The sequence below is a fragment of the Nestor notabilis genome, unplaced genomic scaffold (assembly GCF_000696875.1).
Source record: "Nestor notabilis isolate BGI_N333 unplaced genomic scaffold, ASM69687v1 scaffold15042, whole genome shotgun sequence".
Taxonomy (NCBI): Eukaryota; Metazoa; Chordata; class Aves; order Psittaciformes; family Psittacidae; genus Nestor; species Nestor notabilis.
The window spans coordinates 18,197-30,457 of NW_009917131.1; the positions used below are offsets into that span (position 1 = coordinate 18,197).

General features: G+C 44.7%; 1 protein-coding gene across 1 annotated transcript; it reads right to left on the reverse strand.

Annotated features, from left to right (window-relative positions):
• Nucleotides 1-1,852: 1,852 nt before the first annotated feature.
• On the reverse strand, nucleotides 1,853-11,233 carry LOC104413842 (scm-like with four MBT domains protein 2; the record flags this gene model as incomplete). The annotated part of the gene is made up of 3 exons (XM_010024953.1): nucleotides 11,062-11,233; nucleotides 5,225-5,319; nucleotides 1,853-2,093 (listed from the first exon to the last, which is right to left on the reverse strand). Coding segments are annotated over exons 1-3 (442 nt in total), but the record flags the coding sequence as incomplete, so codon positions are not given.
• Nucleotides 11,234-12,261: the final 1,028 nt, after the last annotated feature.

Genomic DNA, 12,261 nt, shown 5'->3' on the forward strand with positions numbered 1-12,261 from the left:
TTTACCCATGCAAGATTTGATTCCGCAGGCTTCACCAGGTAGAACTCTCAACACTGCAATGAAGTTTGGCTTATTAAGATACATCCACTGATCAGCAATACAATTAAGCACCAGACAAACTCCAGACATCTGCATAAAATAAGTCTAGTACTCACAAGCTACTTGTAAAAGCTGGGTAGAACTCAGTTCTTACAGAAGACAAGGACTACTCGTGAAGATTCAGCTTCTACCCTGTGGTGTCCCAACGGGAGATACAAACCCACCCTTGACCACAGACAGAACCCTGTGGAGGAACTCTGTGATTCATGAGCACATTTAGGCCCTCTCTTTTGGCAAGTGAGAGGAGTCCTGAAGCCTCAAATCCTCCTGGGCATTTTAGATGCCTCACTTCAAAATACAACTCAAGCTCTTAAATGCTTAAACCTCTTTCGAAATGACAATCTACACATTTATTATTTCTGAGAACTGTAGTCAGACATATTCAATAGAGTTAATTCAGTGAGAATGGGAGTGGGAAAAACAAAACAAAACAGGGCAGCTGTCCAAATTTAAGATCCTGGTATACAGCTACAGCACCCAGCCAGAGGAGAAAGGAGGTTTGACGTACTACACATTTGCAGCCATTCAAGCAAGACAATTCACACAAAGTAGCCACGACCCAAGGAGCAGATTCCGACACCATCATGAAAAGCAGTTGCCTCCGGTTATAACACAATCGTTATTTTCTGTTACAACCCTCGACAAGATCTCTTACCCCTTGACCCTCACATTTTGAGACTTAGTTTACAGCACTCCACACCTTTCTGGTAACATTGATTATAATCCACGTAATAAAGGACAGTTTAAGAGGCCAAGAAAAGAAAACACCTAACTCCTCTCACACCAGCTTGATTTACTAGTGCTAAACCAACAGATTTTTCAGCCATACTTGTCTTCAAGACTTCTCTTTCTTTTAAGCAATCAATCCTTTGTTTATTCAAAACACATGGACAAGAACAAAAAGATAAGTTTAGCTCAGAGTTCAGCATACACAAGGCAGGAACATCAGCTCTGATTCACAGACCAGGTCTACAGCTCACTCAGTGGGAAGTTAGGCAACCCCTACACTCACACATGGCTAAATATACATCTCTTCTTCCCTTGATCCAGAATAAACGGGATATATGGCAGGAATACGTAGCCCTCTGCTTGGAGCTATGTAGTGGTAGAGATACACAATTGTTCTGTTGATGTACATAGCAAAACCCACAGCATTTTTCCTACACACTGGGGACTAAATTGTGTTATTAAGAAACTGTCCCACTCAGGCCACTTAGTAACCCATAGCTCTTACATTCAGTTTTGTGCACATGCCCTAACCTAAGATGACCAAATTTTCTACCTTTAATCATGTGTATCTATCATTGGAGTTAAAAGCTGCAACAGTTTGGCAATGGAAGGTTCTAAACTTTCAGGGCAGAACATTTGTGTGCACAGCTAACTTCTGATTTTGGTTACACTCAAACTGATCTTGCTTATTTTAGTTTGTTCTCACTCTGAATTTCACCCTGCAAGAACAGGGCAATTTTCTCCCTAACTGAAAATCACAGTTTTGCATTTCAGCAGTGTTTCCTTGTTAAGACAACTTCTTATAGAAGCGCCTTCTGTTGTTAACCAACTAGGGCAAAAATGACTTTGCTAGAGGCTGACTGGCAAACTGAATCACCCATTGACCTGTGGGGACCTGACCCCGAGTGCATCACCCAATACCAGTTGATGATGTGAAGCACCCATTCCAGATCAAGTAAAAGTCTGGAGATTAACCACCAGCCCAATACTGGAGCATGACCCTAACAAAACACACAGAACTCACCATCTGGAGGCATCAGAACCTTGTTATTCTGTGTACACCAGCCAACCGGGTGAAGATCTGCTGTCATCACATCGCACCAGAAATCCGCCCTGCGGTCATCTCCATAGCCACAGTAACGAAGCAATAAGAGCTGTCCACACGTTGTAATGATCGTAGCCACCCAATATGTGTCTGGATTGCTCTTGTTGGCCACTTCTAATTTCATTCCTGGTTGGAAACTGCTTTGAAGGCTGATTTCAACCTTACAAAACGAGAAAGGCATGGTGTTACCTTTTCTTCTTTGCAGGAAGACCCCCCCTCCCCAGCTAAGCAAGATGATGCTGTCCCTAAAGAGCAGCTTTAGGGTAGGACATGAGTTGATTGTGCTCCTTAATCCAACTCTCTCCTTCACAATCTGTCTGGGCAGGACCATTGTTATTTCACTGGCATATACCTCATCATGCAAGGTCTCACATGCTCCAAAGAGGCCCTCCAGCAGTGGTAACCTTGGGTGCACTACATCTAAGAGAGGAGTGGTACCCACCTTCACATCATAAATCTCACTAATGCCTGGGAGAAAGGCAGTGTAAGAGGACGTAGCTCTGCCAGGCAGATCACAGGACACATGCAAGGTAGATAGGCAGGTACTAAGCACCTCTAGGGGTTAAGCCCAACTGTAATAATTCGTCATATAACAACACTGAAACACCTTTTGAGGTCTGTCAAACACCAAGAGCTGAATGCTGTACCCAGCAGACCAAGGAGAGCGTTTCCACTAAATCCCTCCCCAGCAGCTCAAGCCTCAACCGATTGACTCTCCCAGCATCCTGGTATCTAAGGTGTGACCCATCGCTGAAAAGCAAATGTCTGGGGTCACTGTCCTGCCATCTGATAGAGATGTCACTTCCATTTATCTCACCAGTGACAGGTTACATGTAACTTGCCTTAAGACACTGGAGATGCCAGTGCATCTCTTCTAGGACACTGCAGGGACTGTTAAACACTAGGGCCTGTTGTTGGCACATTGTAAAGTATCTTCCAAGGGCCAGTGGGATGTTTCTAGTTGTTGTTAGATAAGGAGTAGGTGGATGCCACTGGTTCAGGTGCCAGCCTTGTCTTCAGAAGATCATCCAAAATGTAGCCTGTTATGCCCTACGAGATGCTTAAGGACAAGTTTCTTACAGGTTTCTTAGTACTTTATCTCCTACTGAAACCAGAGAGATTATAAAGTTTGGTTTAAGCCTGTCTCTGATTAACTTTTCATTTAAATGCCAGATTTAAATGCCTTTTGCTCACAAATATAAATATAATATCAGTCATTCAGCATCAATGCCTGAAGTCAGGGTCTAGTTGAGTTGAGGCTGGAAGGGACCTTTGGAGATCGTCTAAGATTGAAGACATTTGCAACTTTAGCCATAAGATATGATCTTAGCTCTTGTAATGCTAAGGGTCCTCATAAATAATCCAGGATTTGTGTTCATTTGTGGTTTTACTCCTTACATTCACTATAGGTTAAAGACCAATGTGGCATCCTGGAGGCAAGGGACTTGTGACCAGAAATCACATGAAGAGTGGAATCAGACAGCCAGGTAATACAATCTTCTCTAAGAAGCTTCCAGGTTCCTGGCCAAGCCATGGTTTTTAAGGATCGTGTCTTAAACTGTAAAGAAGAGTCACTAAGGGCTGTCCCCAACACCAACTTGTCTCACATTGATATTCCCAGTGAGACACTGCAGTCAGCTGGATTAGCAGGTTGAGGTGGGCATCTCTACACTCTTAATGACATCCTTGAAGGCTCCATGAAGCATAAAACTTTCATCTGATTCTGATGTTTGGGTTCAGGCCTGGGACAAGATGCTGTCTCCAGACAGCTGCTGGATCAAGGATAAACTCAGCAACACCCACTGCTCTGTAATCCTGCAGTGTAGGAATTACTATCCTTCATCCTGCAATACTCTGTTGTTGTTATAATGGAAACAAAATAGGGAATGGAGGATTGTGTTATTTTTTCATATGTAGACGGAAGAGTGGGTTTTCATCACTGCAGCTCCTTACCCCTTTAAAACAAGCCAAGAAATCAACTGGAGACAAATGTGGTTAAATGACAGCAGCCATCCAAATAAAGACTTCTCTTAAAGTAGCAACAGGTTCTTCAGGAAGCTTCCCTCTCACTGAAGCACAGCTATGCTGTTCCCAAAGGATATCTGTGCCAGCAAACAGGCTCAGTGTAGGGCAATCCAGAGCAACACAGCCCCTCTCTTCCTGCTGCACATCCTCCAGAGCATGCAGACCAGCCAAGTGAAGCTGGGAGAAAAGCCAGAGTGAATGATGAGCAGAACAGGCTGCTACCTGTATCTGATGGGTCAAGGCAGGAGGATGAACAGCATTATCCCCATGGGACTTGCAGCTGAGGACAGAGAACCACGACTTGTCATGACTTGATTCAGTTGAAGGCATCACAACAACTTCCAAGCAGGTCACAACACTCCTGTCAGCACAGTCTTGCAGTTGAATGACAAAGATGTCCTGTAAAAATCTAACATGCACACCCTTGACTGTGATGAAGAACTCATACATCAGCTTCATTTCTGTCCCATGACCTCATGTAACACCATGTGGACATTAGTAGAGGAGAATAAGCAACTGGTGGTAGGTGGAGAAGCTGGTTCCAAACAACAATATCCTTGACTGTGATGGGCTCTGCTTGGAGATAGAGTCCTTTCTTCAAAGCATGCTATAATATTCTTCATCAGTAAAGATTTCAGACTTGAATGCTACTTGTACTAATGTGGACCACAGCCACAGCCCATGCTGTAACTACCACAGCTGTCTATATGATGCACGTTCACCCAGGAAAAGCGTCACCTACACAAGGACTTGGTTCTCAAGCTTCTGAGACAGCATCTCCAGACAGGAGGCTGAGAGATGGTTTCCTATGGGGTATGCTGCACACTAGTGCTGAGTGACCCTCTAGTCAGCAAATCATGCATTGAGAGGGCAGCTTTGGAGAGGTAAGAAACTCCTGTGAGATGATTCTCTACAGGTTGGGATGAACAACAATGAAGAAATAAGGAGAAGAAAAAATGGATGAAGAGGAAAAAGTGAGTGTATTATAAGCACAAGGAAAGTGACATCAGCCCTCAAAAACAGAAAGCTTGAACCAAAGGCAGAGGACAAGGAAATGGCATAGACACAATGCTCTGAGCTGTGATCACAAACACACTAAGTTCCCCTAACACCAGCTGGGGGGTAAATCCCATGCAGGTTGTCACATGCACGGAGGGATGATTTCTCCCCCAAATGTTCAAACCACACTTCAGTTCTCCAGGAACCACATGAAAACCAGGCAAGGGAACATGCACAACACCCGCGAGGCTCAGACGAAGCACGTACGTGTTTGAAGGAGGTGTGGGGAGCAGCACTGGCTCCTGTTTCTTCTAGGAACTCGTCCCAGTTGAAGTCTGTGTCCTCAATGCTGGAACCCTCATCTGTCAAAAAGCAAAGAAAGAAAAGCAGCCTAAAACACAGCCAAAGAAGGGAAAAGTTGTGGCAAAGAGTTCAGGATGAGAATAGCAACCGGTATAAACATCAACACAATGGAAAATAGAAAGCTTGTGTTAGAGAGCTGTGCTTAGCTGTTTTGACCAGCTCTTACTTTGCTTCAGCAGACTTAGAGACTGTAGCAGCCAACATTTTTAGACCAGTAACTCCTCTGCTTTCATGGCAGTGGGGGAACAAACCCACCATACTGCAAAAAGCACTTGTGCTCTTTCATTCTGTATTTGATGACTCTCTTGCTGCCTGTCCACCATCACAAGGGTGCAACGGCCTTGCTCATGCCACAAAAGTAGATCACCCATCACTGTTGATTACAGCAGTGCCCTAGTGCTAATATTAGAAGTTGCTTCTGTTGGCTGAGCTGTGTGTAGAGCAAACACCCCAACTCTTGGGGCTGGGCAGTCCCACTGCAGTCCTACCACCCTTCCTCTCCTTCCTCAGCATCCTTCCACCCAGAAATGTCAGGTGAGGCCCCCATGTCTCTCTCTTCCCTCAAGACTACCAAAACCTCCCAGAACCTCTCACCAGACCACTACTGCCTTCTTGCTCCCTGTGCTTGTTCTTGCCCCATCTCAGATTTGGGGCTCTGCATCATTCCTGCCCCATCCACACCACTGCCCCACTCAATCTTCCCCCACGGTGAAGGACCTGACATTACTACTCTTTCTTTTCTTTCTTCTTTTATGTGTAACAGCACTGAGCAGAGCAGAGCTGAGGCCTCAAACCATTGCTGAAACACACAGAGCAATAATTAAAAATAAAACTTCTTTCACTTACAGAAAATCAGCCAAATCTGATTGTTTTCATTTTGTTCCCAAGCAATCTCACAAACCCAGTTTCATCCCCACAGCACAAATATTTACAGTCAAGCCATGAGCTCTTTGCAGTAAGCATTTATCAGGCAAACTCTGCGAGACCCTTACCTGCCCAAACATTCATCAGTGTGATCATGATGTAATTAAAGTGACTCATGACAAAGTGAATTAAGAAACCTCCCCAGACAGCTTTATGAAGAAAACGGCAGGGTTAATTTATTGCAATTATTGTTACAGGTCTCCAGTTCTCAGGACCAGAAAATTATGGTGTGCAATGGGAATCTCTCATTAAACATAGGTTTTATTCACTGCCTATGTAGCCAGGCATACATAGGAGAGGGGAAAAAAGTGGATCAGAAGAGGGGTTTTGAAACAAAGGTGGTGGATGGTGAAGATCTACCCAGGAGTTCAAAGAGGAGCACTGAGCTGTCTGCTGTGTTAAACACTTCGCATGCTGCTGCATCAAGTCTTAGTCTGATTTCTTGCCTTACACTCAAATAATCTGCTTAAATAAAAAGATGTAAATCAGCATTTACTCCTGTGGTGAAGTGGATACCAGTCAACTTTTCAGCTCAGCAAGACAACCCAGCCCCATGACTGCTACCTGAAAATAGACAAATTCAAAGTAGAATAAGGCATGGGCTTTCTTTTGTTTCTTGCAATCATTGCAGAAAATATCCAGGCATAGAAGCTGGGTCTACCTGAGATATTTGACCCAAAATCAGCGATTTGTTCATTCTTGAGTGAAAGATGACAGCTTAACCACACGGCAGGAGCTTGGTGCAAAAACTGCTGTTTCCCTCATGTATATCAGGCAACTCAGATAACCAGGGAAATTTTTCAGTCTTAATGTCTGAAACCCTGTGGAGTTAACGTATTAGGGAAGAGCCAGGTCCAGAGATTTCAAAAGCTGAGCCTCTAAAATACATCTGTGAGTAGATGGGCAGATACGGTTATCCATCCCAGGTTAAAATTACTCCAGTGCTTAAACAGCTTTTTGCCCTGAACACAACCAATCCCCATCCCACTGAAAGTCAGCAGCATCTGACATGAAAAGCTAAAAGTGCGTCCCCCTCTTCCTGGTTGCTTCCTGCTTTTGCATTCATCTGGGCTTGTGGTGTTGGGATGGGCTGCTCAACAACCCCAAGGACTTCCTCACCTCAGGATGTCTGACATGGTCAAGACATTTCCAGGTCAGTCCTAGACTCTTATCTTCTGCTCAGATACTTCCATTTCAAAGCATGATGCATTTCCCTCTACCCATGATGCTCCCTATATATTCTCAGGTTTTATTCCTGCTTTTTGCTCTAACCTGCTGGGTGAGTCCAGGCACGTATCTCCTTTTCTCCAGCCTTCCTTGGTGCTCTTATGGGAAGGAATGATACCACAGAGCAGCGGAAGCAGAGATTTTTAGGCAGCTCAGTATATAACCTTCAGACCTTGCAGGCAGCAATGTCTCCAGGGTGGCAAAATCTTCTCCAGAATTTGGCAACAGCACTTCAATTGTATTAGCATTGCAGATACTAGTTATGGATGCAACAAGTCCTCCTGTACTTCATAATCTTATTACCCATGACCTTACTCTGCCACGTGCCAACACAGACTCACTGCCTCCACTGTTCCCACAGCCCCACTGGAAGGTTCATTCACATGCAGTCCTGGAACCTCACAACAGCATCTGTTTAACAAAATATCACCCAGACCTCTCCTTTCTAAACCCAAACAGAGAGGCTTCAGGACCCTGTGAGGGGGGAAGGCAGAGTTAAGGCTGCAGCCTTCCCTCCCTGTCAGCTCGCTTCTCTCTGACGCATCACAGGTCTGACTGTGTTTTATCTGCAGACTTTATCAGGAAATTACTTTTACAAGGCCTGTAAAAATAATGTCAGAGCACTCATTTATCACAGCACCAGCCTTTTATTTTGCTTCATTTTATCACAACGCATTTTGAAGGGACGGTACTTTTTTAATGGACTTTGTTCCCTTCTAGGAATCTGGCAGAGAACATGCAGAGCAGAGACAGTGTGGTCCAGGGATGAGATCAGCCCAAGGGACCCAACCCAATCCATGCACATAATGGGACTGTGCACATCCATCAGAAAAACCCTACTGCTGAGGAGCAAAGGACACCTCTTCCCAACCTCCCTCAACTGCCTGGAGACCCCCCAAATTAAAAGGCAGACAGGGAAACGTGACCTCTCTTAATACATGGTAACAAATATTGTGCCCACTTCAGAAGTGGTTATCCCAAAGCCGATCTCTTTGTCATTCCTCAAGCCATGCGCTCCAAGAACAAAGTCCTGGCTCTGTGGGAGAGCTGCAAAATCTCAGATGCCAACATTTCACAGAGCACCCTGTGGGATGATAAATGTGGCATTAGGCCTATTTTACACATCCTTTCCAATTACTGGTACTCAGGCCCACTGCTCTTTCCTAATGAAAGAGTCAAGGCTGGCTAGTCTACAATACGGTGAGGTATAAACAAGCCCAGGATGGCAAATAAAATCAAAGAGTCATTATCTGTGAGTTTCTCAATGGCTTTAGAGTGCTCATGCATTGACACTATAAAACTGCAACTGTTCCAGCCTCTTGGTATGTCTGGCTATGGGAAATAAAGAGAATAAAAGAACCAAAATCTGTGGCTCCAGTAACACAGACTTCTCCAAGGCTTCAGTGAAGGAGAACCTATTTGTGGCAGATGCCTTAGCCATCTTAGTTACAGCACATACACACATTCAAGACGTTTTGAGTGAATAGAAAACTGAAATGCTTTAGCAGCAAATATGCCAAGTGAGGAAGGGGGTACCCCATCAATCACAAACCTCCAGCGTGGCCTTGGGAGAGTCACCAAGATCCACATCACCAAAGAAATTCATGCACCACAAACCAGTTCTTTTCATTCCAAAACCAATGTCTATGGCTGGCCGATTAAATCCCGCCCTAGAGGCTCCTAACTCTGTCCCATGGATATCAATGGATCCAATGGTGATCAGGCTGCAGGTGTCCACTCTGGATACGTCTGAATCAGAGGATATGAATCCCACCTTGAGGAAGGAGTCTGCATCACACGAGCAACAAGGATTGAGATATTCTCCTCAGCTCCAGGCTGGGTTAGCTTGCGTCAGTACAGAGGAGGCCACAGAGATGATCAGAAGGCTGGAGCAGCTCTACTCTGGAGCCAGGCAGCTCCAGTGCCTAAAGGGGCTCCAGGAAACCTGGAGAGGGGCTTTGGACAAGGGCCTGTAGGGACAGGACAAGGGGAATGGCTTGAACCTGCCAGAGGGGAGATTTAGATGAGCTCTGAGGCAGAAGCTCTTCCCTGTGAGGGTGCTGAGGCGCTGGCACAGGGTGCCCAGAGAAGCTGTGGCTGCCCCATCCCTGGCAGTGTTCAAGGCCAGGTTGGACACAGGGGCTTGGAGCAACCTGCTCTAGTGGAAGGTGTCCCTGCCCGGGGCAGGGGGTTGGAGCTGGATGAGCTTTAAGGTCCCTTCTAACCCAAATCATTCTAGGACTTCAGCACAGCACTGACCAACAAAGCACAGGCAGCCCCACCAGAGAAAGATGCAAAAGACACTGAAGGCAAAGCATGCAGAGTTTTTTAGCAGTCACCCCAACACTTTTACTGTTGCATTTGAGCTGAATCAGTGATTTCCATGGAAGCAGACTTCAGGCAGCCCTTTAGAAGCCTCACCTGCAAGCATGCTTTCAGCTGCCTTTTATACCTCAAGATCCTTTTGTCAAGAACAGCTCTTACAGAAATGCAACTGAGTTCTGAAAAAGCATTCAAGTACATGAGCACCAACACAAGTACCACAATGCAAAGACAAAAGCTCTTGTATGGATTAACTGACTGATATAGCTCAGTGTTGTTCTCCACAAGTCGATCAATTGAGCTCTTCCATGCAAACACAGAGCAAGGATGAAGTTGCAAGTTATAGCTGAGCCAAATCAGCAATTCACTGCCATGGGGAGAGATCCCATTCCCACCAGCATGTTCTGGCTCTCCTGTTTCCTTCAGCCAGTTCAACACATAAAGCTGGCAGAAAACAATTCACTTGTGTTTTCTCTGGATTACCTTTCTGCTGGGTTACTGAGTTGACTGATTCAGCCCAGAGCATGATGGGCAGCAGAAGTGATGCAAGAGAAGAGATAGGATAAAGAGGGGTCTCCCATTTTGGCATCAGAAAGTAGATTGGGCCTAGCCATAATGTGAATACAATAGAGTCTCCTCCTACTAAGGCTAGATATGAGAAATCAAAGCACCTCATTCCAGCAGAAATCACCAGAAGCTAGCACTTATTTTTCTGTATCTACCACAATGACGCCAAAATCTAGCACAGTGAATCCTCACCTTAAGGTGCCCATCTCAGCGCATTACAGAGCCTCCAGTCATACCCAAGAGCGCAAGGACAATGTAGAATCATAGAATAGTTAGGGTTTGAAAGGACCTTAAGATCATCTAGTTCAGCATGAGACAGGCTCGCCATTGGCTGGTCTGTTTGTGAAGCACTCTCACCTGAAGCCTTCAAAAACATCGTGAAGGAGATGAAGGTGAAGGTCAAAACAAAGGAGAAATGCTGTAATTCCTGAATGTTCATTTTCTCTCTCTAACCACAAAGCTTCAATAGAATAAAAAAGGGTGGGGAAACTGGGAGAACATGGTATGATGTCCTGGGAAAGGTTTTCCATTGGTTTTGAATAGTTTCTATGTACTGTAGAAGAGATTCAGAAGAAGAAAAGCTCAAATTTCCCAACCCATCAACCATGGGACACAATTCAACCCATAAGGCTCACAAAAGGCCTTCAAGATGTACAACCATTCCCAGTGAAGACAAACCATGGGGGTGAAGGAGAGCTCACCTGAATCAAACTGCTCCCTGTTGCCATTGGCTGGGCTCTGACCCTTCTCTGGGGAGAGATGCTGGGTCTCTCGCATGGTGGCAATGAAAGATGCCCTTGTCTCCATGGTTCAGAGAAAGAGGCTTTGCCTTCCTAATTCATCCTGCAGCAGGGAGTGCCTAGAGGACAAGCTAGAAGAGAGAAAAATAATGAGTGATTTGTTCTACCCACATCAGCCCATTCCCTCATCCTTTCCTAACAGTTTTCAACTTATCCCATGTTGATTGTAACCCTTCGATCCTGGTCTCACCTCCAAGGTGAAGCTATAGTTGGATAAGGAACACAATGAAGGGCCTTAGTGGCAATAATATCATAACAGCAACAACAATAATAACAACAGAGAAGATAAACAGAGGTAATAAACAGAATTCATAGGATTCACATCTCAAAGTTCAGTCCAGGTTCTTGTACCAACAACAGAGAGACAAGAACCAGCCCATAAGGTGGCACAATCCATGTCAAAAAATAAATGAAGGAAAAGCCAATTCAACCATCCTACAGCAAGTCGAGCCTTTGCCTTCCAGCTTTTTGTTGGCTAACACTGTGTGGGATTTATCTCACTCCATAAAGATTCAAACTTCCAAAGGGGGAGATTTGTGATAATGAAACAGAGGAAGCACTGAAGAGAAAATAATTGGGAGAGCACGGAATACAGTTCAGCATGCAAAATGCAGATACCCTAATGAAACAGTGCTGGCTACAACTGGATTTTGAATTAAGACTGACCTAAGGTAACTGCACCAGTTAGTAACATGCACAGTAGCAAATATTAGCTCAGGTGTAGGTTGGGTTATGTTGGAAGAGGAGATTCTTGTAGAAGGAATGACCATAGTAAATACAAAGTGGAATAAAAATATGCAGAGATGAAAAATGATATGAGAAAGGAAATACAGACTGACTAGATCTTGAATCAGCCACCAGACTAAATGAGTACTGTATTTCTAGCTGTAGTAAGCCATCAGACAAGCAATACCCAGAGATACACCTTCAGGAGTAGATTAAAAAGAACTCTAAACTGAATTTTTCAGTAAAACTCTCCGAGATGGTGATGAATTACATGTCAAAAGAGGACTGGAAAAGAGAAACGAAGAGCTTGGGTTATGGGCACGGAGGGAACCAGCTATTCACACAGATATGCTAAAGCAAAGACAGACAGTAGGG